General features: G+C 44.6%; 1 protein-coding gene across 38 annotated transcripts in view; it reads left to right on the top strand.

Annotated features, from left to right (window-relative positions):
* Positions 1-22,563, top strand: part of LOC126278218 (CUGBP Elav-like family member 2) — a 2,351,537-nt gene that overhangs the window by 1,608,157 nt on the left and 720,817 nt on the right. For 3 of the 38 annotated variants that reach the window (XM_049978184.1, XM_049978187.1, XM_049978181.1), the window contains exon 1: positions 702-810. The exons of 25 other annotated variants lie outside the window; for them this stretch is intronic. In XM_049978184.1, the coding sequence (XP_049834141.1) occupies positions 761-810 (50 nt within the window). In that variant the 5' untranslated portion in view covers positions 702-760. Of the gene's footprint in view, positions 1-373; positions 811-19,751; positions 19,817-22,563 lie in introns of those variants that run through there. 10 more of the 38 variants (XM_049978196.1, XM_049978183.1, XM_049978188.1 and 7 more) reach the window with 8 other exon arrangements.

Genomic DNA, 22,563 nt, shown 5'->3' with positions numbered 1-22,563 from the left:
GTCGGGCGGCCGGTTGGGTACGACCACCTAACGGTCACCACCATCTCTCCCAGAGACTGCGACACGTGAAGCGCTGCCGTTCCAACCGACAGATAAAAGTTCGTCTTTTGTCACTGTGGTGCTGTAATCGCTGAGTAAAGGCGCTCGGGAGATGTGTATGTAGGCTGCGCACGAAATTGGTCGGTGGGTCGGTCGGTGTGTGTACTCAGGGTTCTTTTATCATATATTTTACAAAAGCTTGTGCGTGGTCGTAGCTTTTATAGAAAAAAAATTGTCAAGCATCTGGAACAGTGTAATATGGACCTTACGGAAAGAAGAATATGAATATAAATGTCACGTTATTGATTCAACGACGTGACAATTGAAAGCAAGAGCTTGTAGTAGCACGCAGTGGTAAAGGCACTGGACTCGCAAGCGGGAGGACTAAGCTTCAAATCCGCGTCCGGCTATCTTGATTTAGGTTTTCCGTGGTTCTCCAACTCGCTTGGGACAAATGCCGAGATAGATCCTTTGAGAAGGACGGGGCGGATTCAGATCCCCATCTTTCCGAAACCGGTGCTTGTGAACCGTACCTAATGAGGCCGTCGTCGACGGGACGTTAAACTTGAACCTCCTCGCCTTCGAGATGCGATGTACAGCACCGAGGCGCCATCTAGACGGTCCCCGCTATCGGCCTCATTGTGGACTCCGCTCAGTGTAGACGCGGGTGTGGTCGTGTGACAGTGACGAGGAAGGAAGTGTGTGCAGACGAACCGTCGCTATGGGATGTAACCACAACGCTATGGCCGGGAGGCCTTTCCACCTATCAAGGTAAACACGCAGAGCCAACACAAATAGCGCGCGAGCATGAGTGCGGTAGCCAGCTTCTAGTGACTGTAGCGATGCAGGCAGCTACTGGTTGCTTACCGGACAGCTCACAGGTAAACGTATGTAATTGGCTAACAGAGCTTCCGCCTGTTCGCGCTTAATACGACTGCCCTACCACGAATATTGTGTTTGTGGCTGATGATAGGCTAACACGCATGTCTATTCATTTATGTATTCTGTCATTAAATGTCCTCTTCTCGTTGTTAATTACTTCATATTCACTAACGAATAAATTCCTGATACTTATTTTCATTTAAAACCGAAAACTGGGATATTTAAGTCGCGTACGGCTTAAATATTTTTCGCTGTCAACATAATATCTCATTACGACTGGGATTGTGTTAACTCTGCGATGATCGAATTAGGAGTAATGCAATAGTGTGGTAACTAAGACAAATACGGGATTTCCTAATTGAACGCAGAGTCTACGAAAGGAGCTGTCACTTTTTTTTCTTCCATGACGTATGTGGTATATACTCTACATTTGTTGTGAATATTGGGTATTGTTAAGTTCCATACAGTACTCTCCTGCTTTGACTAGTGACGTTGGCATCTGCTTCTATTTATTTTTGTTTTCAAATAAAGGCTCTGTTGGCCGAACTGTAGTATATCCCGAGGTTTTTCTTAGGCTGGAAAGTGGTAATTTCCTTGAGAGATGGCCAAGTCAACATTAGTCACAACCACCTTTCCTCCATTGTAGTCTGAATTTTCAGATTTTTACGTTATTTGACGGCGTTAATGCCAAAGAGTTCTCCGCCCAAAATCGCTGCATACCCTTGGCGATCCCGATCTTAAAATGCGCATGTTTGTCTTACATCATAGGTGTCTTGTTGACAGCGTCACTGGTCAAAGCTGACGGGTTTATTGTATTCTCCGCTAGTTTCCTCAAAGATAATTCAGTGTCATAAGAAGGTGGCAGCAAATTTGCAAATATCTGACTGCTTTAGAAAGACACATTGGCGTATTTACGTGCTGATACCGAGTGAAAATACGAAGCTGGCTGTTAATGACGAACACGATGTGAACACTAGAAATGTTCTGGATCACCGTATAAAGATAGGGGTGTTTCAGATTCACTGCTACATAACATAATGTCCGTCTGTAGTACCACATAAAGGCAACATCGCATGCCGTAAACAGTGGACAACTATTTCATATTTCTGACTACTGAAGTCTATCAACTTATCTCCACAAATTTTAAAGATGTACCGCGAGACATATACAGGAGACGGGAGGAGTCCGGCTGGTTCCATCCGGTATGTGTTGTTTCCATTATCTAAAAGCGTACCCACATTTTGCTGATACAGGATTAACTAGCGGTCTGTTTTTGGGAGAGTGACAGAAGAGGTAACATTCTCGAATGCACTGTCGAGGTATCTAGGTAGTTACTCAGTTTAAGAGTATCGTCCACAATACCAACCAACAGCTGGAGCAGCTGAACTAGATAGTGTGTATTAAATTACAGCTACAGAGGCCTCCATGCTTCACTTCCCACACAAACACTTGAAATGCAAAGTTCCTCTCTGAAGTTCCAGAACTGTTCCACGTCGTAATAATATGACTGCAAACTTAAGTTAGTTGCGCATGTTGGTATATGTGCTGGCGGAAAAATAAAAGTAAGAAAGCATGTGAATTCGTGATGTCTTATTACTGTAATACTCTCTCTCCCGTCAGTGGTTAATTTCGCAGTTCACCACAATCGCATTTCCCTTAATTCTCAATGTATTCTCTAACTAGTTTGCACTGACCCCAAATATTTAAAATTTTCTTACATATGGCTTTCGAGCTTGTTCTACATCAGCATATTTGCTTTTGCGTTCTGTAAAAGTAAGTCCGTGTCTCTGAACGATCTTTCAAGATAAAAGGCAACCCAGCCGTGCAGTGCTGGAACCAACCGTAAATAGAAGTGTAAAAATATCGCTTCTTAAAAGTACTGGTAACTTTTTCTTCTCCCTCAGTCTATTAAATGCGAGTACTTTTCCCGTAGTGTTCATATAGGTATGTAATCAGAGTAGCTTTGTCTAATGTCAGCGTACTTATTTCCATCATCCCTCTGCAAGGATAGTGACAGTTGCAAATATTTCTAAACATGTAGAACCAACTACGCACCTGGTAATTAGCCGGCCGCTGTGACCGAGTGGTTATAGGCACTTCAGTCTGGAACCGCGCTGCTGCTACGGTCGCAGGTTCGAATCCTGCCTCGAGCATCGATGTGTGTGATGCCCTTAGCTTAGACAGGTTTCAGTAGTTCTAAGACTAGTGGACTGATGACCTCACAGGTTAAGTCCCACAGTGCTCAGAGCCGTTTCAACCATGTGGTAATTATAAACATTCATATGTTTGTTAATGCTTCACGGATGTGCCCCACAAAGCTCTCCAAAGAGTAAGTAACGTGTATGTATTCGTTGGTCTATGCCTACGTCAGACGTGGGCTTCTCTTCTCGTTCTATTTGCTAGCTAGCTCACGGTGTTTTCACCATATTACTGACCGCTTAAGCTGCGTTCATTTTCCACTAGGAACGCTGGACAAATTGTGAACTTCGAAGTGTCCTCGGAGAAACACATGGTTCACACGTTTTTAGTTTGCTAGCTGAGTAGTCATTTTCTCTTTACTGGGTGTTTCCCTAGTTGGCTTCGTTAGGTGCGGGGGGCATATTTTGTTGCTCGATGTTTAGTCTCCAACCAAACTAAGAACGGGACAATTAACAAGCTGCGCGCCGCTCTAGCGATTGTTTCTCGTTGTTGTTAAACTCTGAAACAGTCAACAGAAATTCACAACATACAGAAAAGCTATTGCAAATCGTTGCGAAGATACAGCAACGAAAATTCCGTCACACAAAACCCTTCACTGAAAAGTAACCTGACCGAAATTTACATACGAGAGGAGACAGAGCCCTGGGATTTTTCCGATGAAGTCCGTGCCAGCTTCAACATTTTCTTAAGCATATTGAGAGGTATTTTGGTGTAATGTTTAGTCTCTTGGCGTTTTTCCTTTATTGTTTACGCTTTGGCATAATTTCGTTGATTCTCAGTTTGTGTTGACTGTTCATTGTCTAACGACGCGGGAACTATTGTTAACGTGGCGCGCACACTGCTGGCTGCAGTCCAAACAGCGAGCGATGAAGTTTGTGCTGGACGGCTGACGAAGGCAGCTAGCGAAGTTGCAGAAATATCGTGACTGAGAAAAAAAAATAGTTGCAACCCATGAATTTTGACATAGACCAACGAAAGTTGCAGAGATTAGGTATCACTGGACATTTTTTTTCCGAAAGTGTATGGCCCTCTTCTCTTGTTGAGAAATCAGAAGCAACGATCTGTTTTACTTAGTATAAACTTTTTAGATGTAAGGGCGCATATATATTCATTTAAAAATAACCGTTTCCAACAGGCTTTGCTGTCATCTTCAAATCTTCAAAAGTTTTAGTTACAAAATGTACTCATCTTGAGCTGCAGCCTCACGCCTATTTCTCACGTAGATAAAATTAGCACATTATATAAAGGTTTATCATAAACAACATTAAAAATAAACAAGCACATTTTGCACTTGGCCGTGGCCATGTATGTAGCGCTCACAGGTGACTGTTAATTATAAGAACACAGTAAACAATAAAATCACAGTTGCACGTCTGCTTACAGTAGCAGGACAGTCTCTAACGATTGAAGATCCCCATAAGATGGCGTTAAAGTACATTTTAAATGTTCCATTTGTAACAAACCTTTGTCCTACATTTCATCTACTTAACAGCTTTTGGTTAAGTTCCAACACAAGACGAAAACATTTTACAAAACAAAAAAAATAGTCCTGAACATTGCAGCAAAATCGGTCGGTCGAAACGCGTTGCTTTGCAAGTAAAGACCTACTAATACGATCTTGGCTTTAAATAGTCTTCAGCGTTTTTGAAAGTGAAACTAAGCAATGTTTAAGAAGGGCGCTGTACACTTGTATCAATAATGTGGCCCATTATTAACACGTCTTAGTATAATAGTATCGCGATGGTTGCGAACTTTTGTTATGGGACATGTATGTATTCTTTAGTTACTAGTTCTTTACTAAGGTAACTTCTGTTATCCAAGCTACTTTCCAGAAACCAATCTTTGCGTTTTTGCAGTCTGTAAAATTCACCTGTCGATTATCGGGTTCGGTAAGCATGGCTACGATCTTCATATAATTTTTGGCGCGCGCGCCCCCCCCCCCCCCCACACACACACACACACACACACACACACACACACACACACACACACACACACACACACACACAATTGTTGAACAGTGTGTGTGTGTGTGTGTGTGTGTGTGTGTGTGTGTGTGTGTGTGTGTGGATTCTTGTCAGTCTGTCCTGTAGTACGAGTCGCTTGTGCGCATCCCTTAGGATGGTCTCAGCATCCCTTAAGATAGTTTCTGGATAGTCGATCGGGGTCGACTTGCCAGATTGGTAATCCTTTCAAAGTAATTTTGTCTGAGTTCGATCTACTGCTTCTATCCTCCTGAATACAGGTTGTAAAAGATAATTGTTTATAACGTACCCCAGTGGTGAAGGTAAGGTCTTGACGAAAAAATTTATACAGGGTACCTGTGGTCAATTAATTCGAAAAACAGTCAAATTTGTCTACAAAAGGCACGTTTTATAGGAACTATACGGTAAAAAACTGTGGTTCTGGCACACCTTACTGCTTCACTCGTCAACTTCATGAATTACCTATTATTTCATTAATGGTCATAGTTATTGTGATATTTCGGTATTAGCTAAACTACTGCGAGAAATTCTTAGTTTGTAGTGAAAAATAGGGATCGCTACGAGTTTGCGTTTGGTGTGTTAGCTCATATGTTGCTGCGAATAAAATTTAGATAAATTTAATTATTCATTAAACCTCGAAGACTACCACTATCTGTCGTCAGTGAGCAGAAAATGCAATGTCTGCTTCACGAATGCACACACCAGTGAAAAAGCCAGAATGAAATATTCATACATCCCTCGTGTCTCATAAATGGTCTGAGATATCCAAACAAGATTTTGGCAAATGACAGGACACAAAGAGCAGAGCGTTTTGCTGTGTGATTAATATGCGCAACTTCCATATCTGCCGCGGTATTCAAACAACTACAGATTGTTTTAAATGAAATAATATGTTTAAGGACCATCAGTAGCCTGTGAAACGAGAATTGCTGTGGGTTTTGCAATCATGTAAATGAAAAAGCTGCACATTCATTTTTATGCTGAAATGAGCTTTCTCAAAACTAGTGATGTCTCGCTCTCGGTTGCTAGTTTAATATGTTGTTTTGGATTTTGTTACCGTTTCAACTGTAGTAAAATGTTAGTGAGATGTGCTGTGTTTATCCAAATGAAGCAGTTGTTAACACACAAACAAGAGAAGTAACATTATTCGAAACAGTCCTTCATGAATCCATGTCTCCTTAAACACATTCTTGGTATGGCTGACAACTTGTGACCAGTCCTGTGATGTAAAATTTGCAATGATTTCTTTTGTCAGCATTTCAACATCACTGAGCGTAAATTTCTTGTTTTTGGCACATTACTTTTCACCTAGGCCCATATATTCTCAGTCGGATTTAAATGTGGATGATACAGATGAAGACTGAGTGAATTATGCTCTTTACCGTTAGCCCGTTCGTCGATCTGGTAGCGTGGAGTTTTTGGCTTGTACAGCACTAAGTTCGATTAACTTCGCCTTACACAAGCTACGTTATCCAATAGAATATTCCATTGCACCCAAAAAAAAGGGCCGCTGTCCTCTGCTACATTGTTGGAGCTTTAACCATCACAAACGAGTGGTACTGTGCGTTGTCCATCGCTTTCTTTAATACGGAGGAATATTTTGCAGCGAACCATAATTTCATAGCCGATGACCGTGTTCTTGGAAGACCACTTTTATTGTGAATCTCGTGTTCAGACGGCCTGCACTGTTACTATTAATGCAGCACCAACATAAAACACTCGTTCACAATACCTGAAGACCGTAGAACATTTCAACGCCAGAAAACATCACATTACTACGATAGCTAAGGAACGCTGGTATCTCTAAAGCGCGACACGACCTGGTATTCTTTATCCGCGGCGTGGCAACAGGCATACTGTACCAGGCGAACTGCCGGTGGCCTGGTAGGGAAAGCCGGCTCGCCGTTGGTGTTACCTGGGCAACGGCGTCATGTCCCCACCGCTGAGCCAAACGTGGAAAGTATCAACTAATTTTAAACACACTATAGTGCCCTATACCAAATTGTTAGAATGGACTTAACCTACACCGGTGTGATCCGTTGTAAACCATTATACACTCTCTGTAGTATGTCCACAGGCAGTCTTCCACTTGTTGCACCACGTCAGGAGTGACAGAGACTTCAGGTCTAGAGCCGCAACCTGGCCCGCTTGCCATAGCGCTCAGTCGAACTGCACGTCCCCCCCCCCCTCCCCCCCCCCCCCCCCAACACCGCCACGCCGCGCCGTCTGAATGGCAAGAGGTGTGAAAGTCGAACGCGCCGTCTTTAAATGACAATGCAGCAGTTGTACTGCATAAGAACTTGGTTACATGCTTCCGAACAACATAGATCGCAAACGAAACCCATTTTTAGAATTACTTAATTATTTTTGTCTCACTGAAATCTCAATACAATTTTTATCTGCCACAACCTGTCGGCATGCAAACCGACAGGGACAGTTTCACGGATTTTCAGTCGGGATGTCACATAATAGTGATTTATTTAGTTTCATAAGGGAAAAAAGCTTTCCACACAAACGTTCCAATCGAAATGTTCTAGCCGCGCGGGATTATCCGAGCGGTCTAATGCGCTGCAGTCATAGACTGTGCGGCTGATCCCAGCGGAGGTTAGTCCTCCCTCGTGTGTGTGTGTGTGTGTGTGTGTGTGTGTGTGTGTGTGTGTGTGTGTGTGTGTGTGTGTGTTTTTGCCCTTAGGATAATTTAGGTTCAGCAGTGTGTAAGCTTAGGGACTGATGACCTTAGCAGTTAACTCCCATAAGATTTCACACACATTTGAACATTTTGAAATATTCTATCACGTTTGCAAACTCATGATGGACACACAGAAATTGTCCTCGACGAAAACAGTTCAGACATCCAGAACAGTTTTAAAGTAAAAGGATTTGACTCTAAAATGGAAAATGCCAGGTAAGTAAGTTACATATGCCCGTGCACAGCGGCGCTTTCGACTGAAACGGGAAACGGGCGCGAGAACAGTTCGAAAACACATGTAATATTGAAACTGTTCTCATAACAGTTTAGAAAACTATAGTTGTAATTCTTCGAAAGCCACAATGAATTTGTGAACCTCGCGTCTTCTTCGAAGCTTCTGAGGTTAGGGAAGTGGAATGTATTGTTCCTCAGAATTTGTCCCTCTCACAATGCTATTTTCGTTTTAAATGCATCCTCATCAAATTAGAAATACGTGGATTCTCGCCTTGCAATGTGTTACCGAACCTGTGAACGCCTGTCGTATAACGAACAGCGCTGAAGCGCTGCCACCGCGACTCTGTCGGTCTGGAGTGTGTCGTGCCCCAGCGTCCCCGCGGCCGCTTTCTGTGGTCGACGGACGCCTGCGTTTGCTTTCATCCACGGCGACCACGTTGAGCTGCATTCCCTCCCTCGAGGGAGCAGTGTTTCCACTGCGGAGCTGGCTGCTCTGTATCGTGCACTCGCTCACCTTTCCTCCTGCCCTGGGGAGTCATTTGTCATATGCAGTGACTCCCTGAGTGGATTGCAAGCACTCGACAAGTGTTTCACTCGGGACCCTATGGTCCGCGGTATTCAAGATGCGGCTTTTGCTCTCGTCGAGTGTGGTCGTTCAGTGACGTTTGTGTGGACCCAGGGCCACATCGGCATTCCAGGAAACGAACGTGTCGATCGATTGGCCACGCAGGCCACCACTTCTCCACCCCTGGAGCCTGGGCTCCTGGAAAGAGACCTCCGGTAAGCCCTACATCGCAAGGTCCGCGATGTCTGGAGCTCTGAATGGTCTGTCTGGACCACGCCAAATAAGCTCCGCACGGTCAAGTCGTCCGCGGCCGTATGGAACTCATCCTTGAGGAGCACGCGTGGGGACTCAGTTGTTCTCTGCCGTCTCGGAATTGGACACACGCGGTTGACCCACTGCCATCTCCTTCGTCGTCAGAGCCCTGGCTGACAGTAGTCCATCTTCTGATGGACTGCCCGCTTTTAGCCCCCTTGCGGCAGTCCTTTAATTTACCAGCTGCACTTTCTTTAATTCTAGGTGACGATGCCTCTATAGCTGACTCAGTTTCACGTTTTATCCGTGCAGCTGGGTTTCATCATTCACTCTAGTGTAGGCACACTCGCATGATTTCTCAGGCTACACCCACTCCAGCGACTTTTAATTGTGACGTGGATACCAAAATAGTGTCATTTTTGGTAACAAGTTGTGTTGGTACTTCTGTAGACGCTTTCCAGCTGGAGGTTCTTCGTTTGTAGTTGAGCGGTTGACATTTCACCTGATCCATCAACCACTGTAGTCAGTTTTACTCTAGTCAACTATTTGCTCTGCTCCTTTTAAGTGTCCTCTATTTTGTGTTATTGCGGTGTTCATTTTAGCTCTGTACCCCCCCCCCCCCCCCCCCCCTTGGTGTTGCCTCCCTCTGGGTGCAGAGGTAACGCTTTTACAAGTATGTCTGTTCTGAACAGGGGACTGATGACCTCGATGTTTAGCCCCCACAAAACCCCAAAACCAACCAACCAACCAACCAACCGCGGCCGCTTGTTGTCAGGCACGCCGTGGCAGGCCCTGCATTGGAGCATACCGTGGCACAGTGTCACGGTAGATACACTTCAATGCCTTAAGATAAAGCCATAAAAGACCTCGAAATCGATTGCAAATAAACAGTACTGAGTGGAAAAACAGTATGAAAATAGCCTGCGCGTGTCCTACCGGAAGGCCCCGAGAGAAAGATTCACATTGTCGCCAAATCCGGGAGCACCTGTAGACAGTGGCCAAATCGTGCGTTGGCGGCGCCAATGATAAACGGCGCTCGGCGAGCGGCTGTTTGCCGATGACTGCAGGCTGCCGCGAGGCCAAATTGAACTGGCGGGCACTTTGCGAGCGGGCGGCAGCAGCAGCCAGTGATTGCGCCGCACAAAAGCCGCATCGACCGCGCCGGACATCAAAGGCGCTCCGCGACCCGCCGGCGGCACAACACTGCAGCGCCTGCCTGGTTGCCTACCTACCTACCTACCTACCTACCTACCTACCTACCTGGCCCGCCTGCGCCTGCGCTGAGCCGGGCTGTGCTGGTGAATGTTTTTAATAAAGCCGCGGCTGCTTGTTATTAATTAAAAAAGCGGCCCCAGGGCCCGGGAGCTACTTTGCGCCGGAAGCCCCGGTACGGGCGGGTCTGGCGACAGCGACAGCGACACGAGTTCGTCTGGCACTGCGGCGTGCCGAGCCCGTGTCGGCGGTCACGAAGGTGCAGCGCTACACGTACCCGCCCTCTTACTGATCTGTGGTAACCCCTGGGCAGCAAGCGACGCGTCCATGACGCGCAAGGCTTACTCGGAAGTGGTGTCAAAATAACGTTTGGCTCGATGCGACGACGGCTGTCGACAACTCCGGAGACGCCATACTGATTTCGTCGTTAATATCGTAACTTGCGTGACGTGGTAGTATGACGTTCACGGCAAAGCTGCATCGAAAGTTTTTCACTAACACCGCACCTCTGGTACAATTTCTTTTAATTAAATGTCGGTTAATGTAAACCCCTTCAGGATATTCTAAGATGATTGTGGCGATCGTGAATGGAGGGAAAGACAAACAGGTCTGTTCCCTCCTATATGCAGATTTTTCTAAACCTTTGTGCTTGCAACAAATTCTGACTTTGTTATTCTAACGGAAGTATCTTCTGCAGTATTCGGTGTTACTTACACACATACTAGCTGCCGTGACTTGATAATGCTTAGAAATAATGCGACTGGTTGTTGTTTTCAGTAACTAATTATTGTCCAGTGTGAAAGTAATACAGGATGTCTATAACTAAAGCTGCAGTTTTGAAACGCAGTAGAATGCTATTAATCCTCAGGATAACATCAAATTTGAACTGCATGTTACTGACGGAGGGTGGGAACAACATAATGGAACAAAAAGATATTACCAATAGATACCGCTATAAGCGTCTTAACGTAAATGACTGGCAAACGATGGCTATGCTTTGATATGCACGTTACACCATCCGTATTGTTCAACGTGCACGACTGCACAAGTTCCAGTGTCAACTGGTGTGGAGCTATTACGTAGGTAAACCCATCCACCATGGCAAGACCGTGCCACATCGGTTGGGAAAAAATCGTTTTTAATTGTCCTGAGGCCAAAAAATAAACAGCAAAGTAGCAGCTTTCGTCCTGGGGCCACAAACGGCAGAAAAAGCGAAACATTCGTTTCCATTCCTCATGAGAGTGCTGCAAGACACCTCCAATACACCATCCACAGTTTTCTGCCAGAAGTTGAAACTGGGAGACAATATATTCCTCTACGGACAAGGGGTCACGTTAAGAATGCATTGCACGATGCATGCCTTCTGTTCAGCTACGTCATCTTTCAGATAAACCCAAAGCCAAAAGTCACACGGATTAATATCAGGTGATCTGGACGGCCAGCCGGTAGGAAAAAACGGATGATAATGCAAGCATTTCCGAAATGCCTCTGCCAACAGAAACTTTATTGGCTGTGCAGGGGGTGGAGGGTCTCCATCTTGCATAAAAATAATCTTACCCACACACCCTCATCGTTAAAGGATTGAACTGAAGCTGAGACGCAAAACGACTCTCACACAGTTTACCAGTGGCGGTACCCACAATACTTATTTTCTATAAAAAAGTGCGCCCCTACCACAAATCATGCCATCAACCTGCACAACAGTCACCTTTACATAATGAAGTGGTACCGGTTGATGAGGGTACGATTTTTCTGTTGTCGATGTGCTTCAATTCTGCGTTTTGACATGTCTTTGGAGGTGCAAACGAGCTTCGTCTGTCAACACAATCTTACATGCCCATTCACTGTCAACTGCAATGCGAGTAAGAACTTCCAGAGCGAATGTTTGTGTTACTGGCAGGTCAGTAGAAAGCAACTGCTGAACGTTGGTGATTTTGTATAGCCAGCAATGCAGCCTGTTTCGTATGATTTTACGCACCGTACTCGCAGGCATGTCCGACGTACGGAAAACGTAGGAACAACTGTTTTTCTCCCTCTTCCAGATTGCACTTCGAGAACCTGTCTTTTCGAATTTTGTAATCATTTTCTCCAGATTACGTTCTTCATACCCCTGACTGTCTGGAACTTCGACAGGCCTACTTGTAAAAGAGCTTTACCAGCACCGCGCTATCCTTCATGGAGGCAGTCTGAGACGCAAAACTGAGGAACAGCCGTGTGCCGCACGTCTTGTTCTGGCGTTACAATGCCATCCATAAGTCAAATTTTCATTATTTTTTCTCTTTGGTGTTTCCTTCTATGTCATTACTGTTAGAATTTCAGTTTATTTCGAGGAATGGCTCTCTTTCTATAGAGGTGATCCAAAATTTTTGATTCGTAGGCCTTAGTCCAGAACCGGTATCCCAATCAGTCAAAATTGACGAGAGCATTGAGGTAATCATCCCAACGAAGCACCAGGTTCTAGATACCCATTTGGTAAAACAGCATGTCCTGCTGAGTGAAGAAATCCGTAATTAATTACTGCACATCCTCGTCCACAGCAATTGGCGACCCTTCAAGGCCTTCGTCAAGGGACCGAAGGCGTGATAACCGCATTGGAAGAGATCAGAACTATAAAGCGAGTGCTCAAGTGCGTTCACACCTGAGTCGCGGTAACTTCTGCGATACATTTGATTTGGGGGCGTGCGTTACCATAAAGCAGGAACATTCCTTGTCGCAGTTTTCCCGGACGTTTAGCGTTAATTACAGGCCGTAATTTCCCCGTTCCCCAGTGACGGAGACGCCAGGTTCCTGGATACAAAGAAGGAATAGGCCACGATAACCAAACAACAGGGTGATTCGCGACCATCACGGAATTTCACGCACCGTTCCATAATGGTGATATTCGGCAGACATGATGCCACATACGCATTCTTCATTCTGCGATGGACGTCTACCGGTGTTTGTCCTTCGGCAACCAAGAAAAAAAAAAGCGCCTTGGTCATGCTTGGAAGCATTTGGTGTAGTAACGTCGCCTTAGATTGTTTCCGTTTTTAACGCACGCACCTCGGAAAGAGAGGAAAGCTACGCTAATCCTTTGGCTACATGTCGGTGCTTACACACTCGCTTCGGAGTCCTGCTACACTGCGTATACGCTGCAGCGACGACCTTAAACGGGAACTTTTTCACCGCCCCTTATACCTTCACACTTCTCTGGAGCGTAGCTGTGTACTCCACGAGAGTCCCGCCTGACCGTCGACAAGGATTTTCATTCTCTCTCATGATTATTGAGTTTGCACTCATGTTTACAATATGTCTTCCTACATTTAATTAAATGTAGAAGCTTCTCGTGAAGGCGATCAGTTACAGTCGTAGCATCACTCCATTTTCCAAGACGATTACACGGCAACAAAAAGCAGATAGCACTGTTTTCAGCAATTGATGAATCTGTGGGACCCAGAGGGATAACAGAGAAACTGCGATCTTTTTCTCTTCAATTTGTACGCCACCACCTGGGAGTCCAGACACGTTTTCACGACGCCAAAGTCGATTTTCGGTCTCCATCTTGCCCTTCGTTAAAGTTGGCTGTTCAACAGGTATTAGTCACCGTACAAATGACGCAACACGTGCAGCCTACCCCCTCCCCCTCGTAGTAGCAGTAATGGCCCCAGTGAATTCAGTCGCTGCGTCAGCTTTTTACGACCGGCGGACTGTATTTAGACGTAAAAAGGCCCGAATGGAAACACAAACAGCTGAACAGCTGCTGTTGCGAACGCGCGTGTTGGTTGCCGTCACTCGCACTTTCAAATTCCCTTCCAGTACATCACAACGCAATTTTCATCTCTGTTTTGAAGTCAGTTAAAACATTACTGGAAACTGCTGTCGGCTGGCACTGCCAACACCTTAAATTCTAGCTATGATTTTCCTGGTAATAGCTCTGTTGTATGTATATAAAGAGAGAGAACATAATTGTTGAAAGTAACGCGCTCTAATTCGGCCAGCAATTATCGCAGAATTACCGTGCCAAATTGGGCTATTATCCGTAATTGCTAAACAGTTAGAGTGTAGGAGAAAATTTGATCTCTGGCGGCATTAGTAACACGGAAGGGACACTGGCCGAAAAAGGAGCAAAATCAGTGTCAGTGCCTTGGCCTGGACTCCCAAGCTAAGTACACCTCGCGCGAACCGCAGGCATCTAGAAGACGCCTGTTAGCAGTGTGCACGAGCAGAGGCGACTACGTAGTGTAACGCAGCTTGCTGGCACAAGTGATGGGTAGTAGCCAGTGTGGTGTACCGTTAACCGTTGTTTTATACTGAAGTAAACAACATGTTTTGTTTATGTTTGTGTATAAGCCTGGAGAAAGTGAAGCAATTTATTTTTCTTCTTTCTAGGCATTAGGAGTTGGGTCCCGCAACGGTCTTGGCAAATCTGGAATGATTGTCCGGATGTTTAGGAAGCAAAAGAGCAGTAGCTTTTCTCTGTTTATAAAGTGGATCGAACCTCCCAGTAACAAATATAGCGGTACGCCTTGGAATTGCTTTGATGCCTTGCACTAATCCGACCAACTGGGGATTCCAAACATTACAGCAGTTACACCGGCAGTTGCTGCAAGACACGTTACAGCTGTTTTGACGTTTTCCTACTCAAAAATATATTAAAAGTTGTACAGAACACAAATTAAATGGGCTGTCTTTGACACAGTCTTTAAGAGTATGAAATACGTGATTCTCTTATAAGAAAACCATTTAGACTCAGTTCATTTACTCGCGAAATCATAATTTGCAGTCTCGTCGTACTCTCATGTTACACTCAGGTTTCGTTGTTCTCAACAACGAAATTCAAAGTCTTCCCTCTGGTGATTTCCTTTCAGCAGAAAGAAACATACATTTGATAGTTGCCCGGGAAACAAAGAAGGAACATCGTCCGGTGTCAACTTGGGAATAGTTGTACTAACTGTTAGCAAAATAACCATGTGCTACTCTAATTTTACCTTCAGCAACTACGTGGTTTTCGGAGAAATGTCCTGCAGAAGAAATAGAATTCTTCCCAGGTGTGAACTCTGCGGTGAATTGCTCGCACCCACTTAGCCCCAATATTTGCGTCTTTTGGAAACACAAATACAGAAACGTTTTTTCCAGGCCCCGACCCCCTGCCCTGTAATTCACAGTACGTTAGGCCTGGATATTTAAGCCACGTGACTAAGAAGGGGAAGGCGCCTAGTCACTATCGATTTCTTCCCAATGTCTCGTATATGGTATGCGAATGTTGTCATCACTTCTGCAAAATCTGGGAAATTTACAAGAGCAGTATACAGAATTTCGACTGGTTTGATGAATCGCTACGTGGAGAACAAAAATTTCTTTTAATTAAGTCGTGTGGAAGATATCCACAGTTACACGACAACACTTCAAGATGGATTGCCATCGTGCAGTACTAAAGTTATGCACCCCTCTCCCCAATTCAACTCCGTTAATGCAATCCAGGAATGTTCGTTTTTTTTCATCAGACAAAGAATTTGACCAAAAAGTTTCAAAACTGCTCTTACCTTATCAAGAGAGACACTGTCAAAATAAATTCCATTGTACATCAGCAGCTATCCTTGCCAATGTATGGCGAAATGATGCGTTCCGTGTGGCCTGCAGCCAAACTGTGAGGTGAGAGGAGACCCGCGAGCGAAGCTTTTATGAATGTAAATAGTTTTTTTCTATATAAACTTTAAAAGAACCCGGTAACGTTTATAGTGTGTTAAAGACGCCACAAACATTATTTCTTACCCTGTTTTTACGATAAATATCACCCCTGCCTGTGTAAATTATCAGCTGTAAAGTAATCCATTTTTATATCTGAGGTTCTCGGTTGTACCTTACAATCCCTTCCTGGAAATTTATTTCCATTCCCAAATTTTCCTTTGCCTTTTTCTGTTCATGCCTTTTACGAAAATGTTAATGCATGCATATTGAACACTATTTCTGTTTAATTGCAGTGTAAGTAATGTAAAAATTGTAAATACAAGTAACACAAATGGCTCATACCTCGCCCGCCTCCCCCACAATTTTCTCCAAACGTCTCGTCGCCTGGAGCCGCTTGCCACTTGCCACTTGCGCAGCTGTCCAATGTCTGGGTGTACCATGTATCTGAACTAAATCGGCGGTGAGGAGCAGGCGTGGTCCCCTTGTGAGTCACGCAGCATACCACGAATGTCGCACACGAGAGGTTTTTTTGCGCCTACTCATCCTCATTAATAGCACATAAATAACCCTTGTTGGACGAAAGACCCGTTCCCAAAGACTGGAAAGTTGCACAGATTACACCAATACTCAAGAAATATAGTAGGAGTAATCCACTTCATTACAGGCTCATATCGTTAACGTCGATACGCAGCGGGATTTTGGAACGTATATTGCGTTCGAACATTACGAATTACCTCGAAGGAAACGGTCTATTGACAGTCAGCTCCGCTTTAGAAAAAACCAGCTCTTTACTCGCACGAAGTGTAAGAGTGCTATTGGCAAGGGGTTTCAAATTTATTCCGTATTTCTGTATTTCCAGATTTCCAAATGAAACCTCCGTCTCCTCTCTATCTCTTTTGTTACGCAACCTTCGCTTTTACAATAACCTATGAAACCTCCCCTTAGGATTTCTACCTCTTGCTTCATAACAACAAATGAAATCTTCCCTTTGAAATTAATCTTCTTTCTCAATATTCGCACGCAAATTTAATTGCTACTTATTAAAAGTGATTTGCTGATTATTTCGACGAAACATAGAATATGTCGTCGTCGTGGCCCTCAGTCGTCGCCTGCAATAACCCAAAACTGTTCCTTACCTTTCTTACTGTTACTGGATGGCCATCTGACTGCTACATCGAACTGCCACATGAATATACTCACTCTGTTTTACCATACTCTATTAGCTGTTGGCGGGCTGTCATAAGTGGCTGTATTTATTACCAAAGCTGACATTATTCTTTAATTTGACTGAAGTTACGTAATTCATAGTTAAACTTTTTCTTGACAACAATAAAATTTTGCAAACTTTTACGTTGATGGTTCTTGAGATGCATTATAATCAGTAATGCAATATTGCTGGTAAAAAATTAATTATATTGTGAATGAAATGATTATACAAACGTTCAAATGGGACTTAATTTTTACAATAATCTTACAACTAGCAATGTGCAAACATACCTTCAGTCGTCTTGCGTTTCTCAAAAAAATTAATTCAAAAATATTACTTATTCTTATGATAATAGTTAGCTGATGTCTCTGTACATCCGTTTATAACCTCTTGTAAATCATAGCTGGTGGCTGGCAGGCACACCGCTCCTCTCAACCTCTCGCTTCGGACCTGCTACCGACTCAGTGCACATCTCGCTTGCTACTAACTTCCTGCGAACGCTCAAGTGCGGTCTCTCCTACCAACAATGCTTTCTGGTGCAGACAATCCCTGCTACCATTACAAAATGTATGAATGCGCGGTCTTTCCCGCTCTTCTCTTAAAATGTATCCATACGTGGTCTCTCCTGCCCTTTTTAAAATTATATCGATTTGCGATCTCTCTTCTCAACAATACTTTGGTGCAGACATTCCCTGCTACCACAATTATTTCCAACATGACAAATATTAATTATTCCTACTTAATTCTATTAATAAAATATATACATCTTTAATAAATTTTGGTTTGACAATAGAAATATACACGTCTTACACAGAAGGCTGTTGATTGTGTACCACACAAGGGCTTATAGTGAAATTGCGTGCTTACGGAATATCGCTCAATTCAATTGTGTGGATTTGTGATTTCCTGTCAAAAGGGTCACAGTTCGTAGTAACTGACGGAATGTCATTGAGTGAAACGGAAGTGATTTCTGGCGTTTTCTAAGATTGTGTTATACAACTTCCGCTGTTCCTTATCGATGTAAGCGGTTTAGGAGACGATCTGAGCTACCGCCTTCGGTTATTTGTAGATGATGCTGTCGTTTATCTTGTAGTAAAATCATCAAAAGACCAAAGCAAACTGCAAAATGATTTAGGAAAGATATGTGTGGTGCGAAATTGGCAACTGACCCTAAATAACGAAAAGTGAGGTGATCCACATGAATGAATGCTAAAAGGAATCCGTTAAACTTCGGTTACACGACAAATGAGTCACATCTAAACGCTGTAATTTCACCTACATATCTAGGAACTAAAATTACGAACAACTTAAAATGAAAAGAACACGTAGAAAATGTTGCGGGAGAAGGTAGACGAAAGACTGTTTTTTACTGGCTGAACACTTACAAGAGGCAACAGATCTACTAGACTGCGTACACGACGCTTATCCATCCTCTACTGGAGTACTGCTGCCGCCGTGTGGGATCCCTACCAGGAAGGTCTACCGGAGCACGTCGGAAAAGTTCAAAGAAGAGCAGCACTTCTTGTGTTACCGTGAAATTGGGGGGAGTGTGTCACTGAAATGATACAGGATTTGTGGTGGACATCATTAAAATAAATGCACTTTCCGTTGGGGCGGGATCTTCTCACGAAATTTCAGTCACCAATTTCCTCCCCAGAGTGCAAAAATATTTCGTTGATGCCGACCTGCATAGGAAGAACCGATCATCGTAATAAAATAAGGCAAATCACCGTTCGCACGGAAAGACATAGGTGTCGGTTTTTTCCGGTTGGTGTTCGGTATTGGAATAATATAGAATTATTGTGAAGGTGGTTCTATGAACACTCTTCCAGGCACTTAGGTGTGATTTGCAGAGTATCCATGTAGATGTAGATGTAGATGCAGATGTGTTGACAAGAAACAGAATTTTTGCCCCAGCACTCATGGATGTCTTTACATTCGCTCGAGAAATAAATGCTGCGGTGAAGAAGAACATTGTCAAAAAGTATTAATTGGTGTCCGTTGCATGCTACTGTGTACTTGGAGAAGAGGAGCCCATGCGGCATCTAAAAAAATCTACATCTGGAGTCCGCAAGCCACAGGACGGAACTATCTTTAAGCCACTTGCCCTACTGCGTTCATGAATGGCACCTAGAAAGAATTATTGTTCTTATTATATTAATGTAACCTGGTTAACGTCCTAAGCTGATGAACAATTCTTGGTGGAGGAAATATTAGTCACATTTTTCGTGGATGATCTTCATTTCCTTCCAATGAATCTGCGTGGTTCAGCTTTCCATGTAATTTTTTTCATCTGATCATTCCACTTCAGGTCTCTTCATCTATTTGCCCCTGGGAGCTCCAGGGATCTTGCTGTTTGCAGTGATTTATCGCCAGTAGCATAACCAAACAGTAGTGGATCTCTTCGGCTATTTGTGAGCAACACAATTCACTTCTTCACGCTGAGGGTCCACTGCCAATGCTGCCGAGTCGTCGATCTGCTCTCGGTCTCGAATGCCGCTTCGTCTTAACATTTCCAGTGTCGACACTCGAATGGAACACACTGAGATTTCCCTCCCGACCGAGCACAGTTTCCCTGGTGACCTGCCTCCTACACAGTCGGAACGTGCAGCGCCAGCGACGCACAGAGGCGGATGCGTCGACGAGTCCCGCGCCGCCGCCGCCGCCGCCGCCGCCGCCGCACGCAGTGAGTGTGTGTCGCAAGCGCCGGCCACACACACTATCTGTCTCTCCTCTCCTCTCCTCGCCTCGCCGTCGTTATCAGCCGCCGAACAGCCGATAAGCGCTGCCGCCGCGCCGCCGCAAGCCGCGCCTCAGTGACCTCCCGCACAGACGGCTGCAACGCTGCCATTCTGCACGTGACGAATGCCGCCGGCTTACAGCAGGTAACTCTGTTAACGCCGCCCCAACCGTTCCGCTCGCGGATATCGGCCGACATTTGTGAAACTAGATTCACACCCGGGCGTAGGCCACGGAACGTCAGCAAGCTGTCGCTGATGTGTGTTACTGCCACAGATACCAATCCACAGTTGCTGCAATTAACTGAGTTTCTATTTCTCTGTAGAATTCTCAGTTAGAAGGTAGCCTACCACCAACAAGACCTCACGTTAACTCAGGACACGTACCCAGGACTCTGTAGTCACTTGTATTGCCTCATTTGCTCCACAACTTCTGTCTGTATCCGTCCACTTCCGCGTCGGCGGTTGCCACGTGGCCCCCACTGCCGCGTCGGCCGCTACAGCACTGCCTGCGCCCCTGGCTCAGCGAATGCAGACGTGCCTCAACGCTACCGCCCATTATCTGCATGTCCCCCGTCAGCCCACGGAATCTACATATTCGTGGTGGCTACTATCAGCGTGCATTTTCTGCGTTTCCTCAAGCTGCATCTGCCCAGTGGCTAGGCTCGGCATGTCTGAGCTGCATCTGCAAAGGAGGCTATGGTGAGCACGCACAGCCTGCGTTTCCGTGGTGGGTACTACCGGCATCAGTTACCTGCATTTGCACAGTTGCTACTGCTGGCATGTCTTAATTGCATTTCCACAGCTGCTGCTTTTGGTATGCGTACCTGCAATCCTGTAACGACTTGTACGTACTTCGACCTGCAAGTATGTTAAATTACTTATACACCTCATTACCACTTGAGTTTCACTTTTGCCATTTAGGCATAGCATTCGTCAAGTTGCTCTTCACGTTTATGGCTTATTTTCCAAAGTTTCCTCCCCCTCTGCAAAGGAAAGCACTAATTTACTTTCACGTTGAATCGTCCGTCGCTATTTTGCTGCATATATTAAAATTCTACTCTATACCCTTCTGTACTTTGGTCTAACTGACCCTTAAACCTGATTTTTTACATCAATTTTTATTACCCAAGTAATGGCATAAATTGCAGAGAACCCTCAACGTTGTCATATTAATTTCCTTCGTTAGTTGATGAGTACTTCAGAGTCAAGGTTTATTATCAAATCATCCAATAAACTATACAGTAACACATACGAGGCAGCCACATGAACGTTCATTGTAGTTTAACATATCTCGTATGAAGCATTGAAATTCATTCACTAAATGAGGTGAATGATGATTAGCCCTATGTTGATGTGTACTGTTCAGATGTGGGTGAAATTTTATGGGACTTAAATGGCAAGGTCATCAGCACACACACACACACACACACACACACACACACACACACACACACACACACACACACACACACACACACACACACACACACACACACACGAGGCAGGACTCGAACCTCCGCCGGGACCAGCCGCACAGTCCACGACTGCAGCGCCTAAGATCGCTCGGCTAATCCCGCGCGTCTGATCTGTGCTAAAGATACATTTAATTACAACGAACATTCATGTAGCCGTCGTAACGTCTCTTACTGCGCGGCTCATTGGGTGTTTTATTAATGGGTACAGGCTCGAAACAAGTCATCCAACAGTAAAGAAAATAAATATTACAACTTTGATGGTTTCTTGCAATTTATTCAGTTATTTGCTTAACCAGAATAACTGCTGATGTCATGCCTTCTAGAGTTCTGAAAATTAATTTTTATTACCTTTGATGTAAAGTTTGTTGCTGCGTTAATGTCTTGTAACTAACGTGTTCCGCTGTTTATCTTTTATTCTACTTAATGTTTGGCCTTACTCACACGTTATATTTCCATTAGGCGTTCCACATTCAATTTGTGGGGTAAAATGTTAATGCGTCTCTATTGTTACTGATCATCAGGTGATCGCTATGTAATTTTGCTCCACCTGCACAGTCTTTTTCAAGAGAGTACAGTACGCCAGGAACCTTGTAGGCACAGTAAGAAAGGCGCCAGCTCATTCTGTTACACAGGCTACAGTGTGTAGAAAGAAAGGATTTGATTACAGCGGTTGCTCGATAAGGAGCTTTCTAAATGCAAAGCTTAATTCCTTACTAAACACTGTGTAAGAACATCTTCTCAATTCGCGCTTCCGCGCTGAGAACTTTTCTGCCTTCTTTGCATAGCTAGCCAGTTAGTTTTAAGCACACCAACTTTGTCAGTGTTGCGTCTCAAGTTCTTACACGTTAGAGATAAATTCTCATCTCATCCCGCGCTCAAGAAGTTTCCTTTAACACCTCCCCGACCTCGCCTGTTCCCGCGGAATTACTGCGAAGCGCGTAACCTCCGTGGCTTCCTGCAGCAACGGCGCGGTTTAGTGGTGCGGGCGCGGGCGCGGGCGCCCTGCCGCCACGTAGCGCGCTGCACTTGGCCCCACGCTGCTTACTGTCGGCGGGATAATGAGGAGATCCTTTAAACACACCTCACTTCAAACTTCACAAACTTGCCTGCATGGAAGCTGTCGCATACAGAAACGATTGCAACCAAAAGCTTCAACTTATTTTCGGAACACATCTAGTGTGGTCGTTTTTCCTACTTTGCCTCAATTTTTTTTGTACTGTAGTTAACTTGACATATCGTAGTTAATTCGTCGTAACTTTCTCCTCACGGGCGTCACTAACTACTTCGTATGTGCTGCAAAATTCACTTAACCAGAAACCGTTTTCTTCCTGCCGTGAAACACACAACGAACTGGAACAGTTAGGTGTCACATCAATAGTTACCACACATTCTTTGATTCTTTAGATTCTCTCGGCT

This window comes from Schistocerca gregaria, chromosome 6, assembly GCF_023897955.1.
Source record: "Schistocerca gregaria isolate iqSchGreg1 chromosome 6, iqSchGreg1.2, whole genome shotgun sequence".
Classification (NCBI taxonomy): Eukaryota; Metazoa; Arthropoda; class Insecta; order Orthoptera; family Acrididae; genus Schistocerca; species Schistocerca gregaria.
Note: the sequence above shows the minus strand (reverse complement) of the source record. Positions and strands in the feature narration are given on the sequence as shown.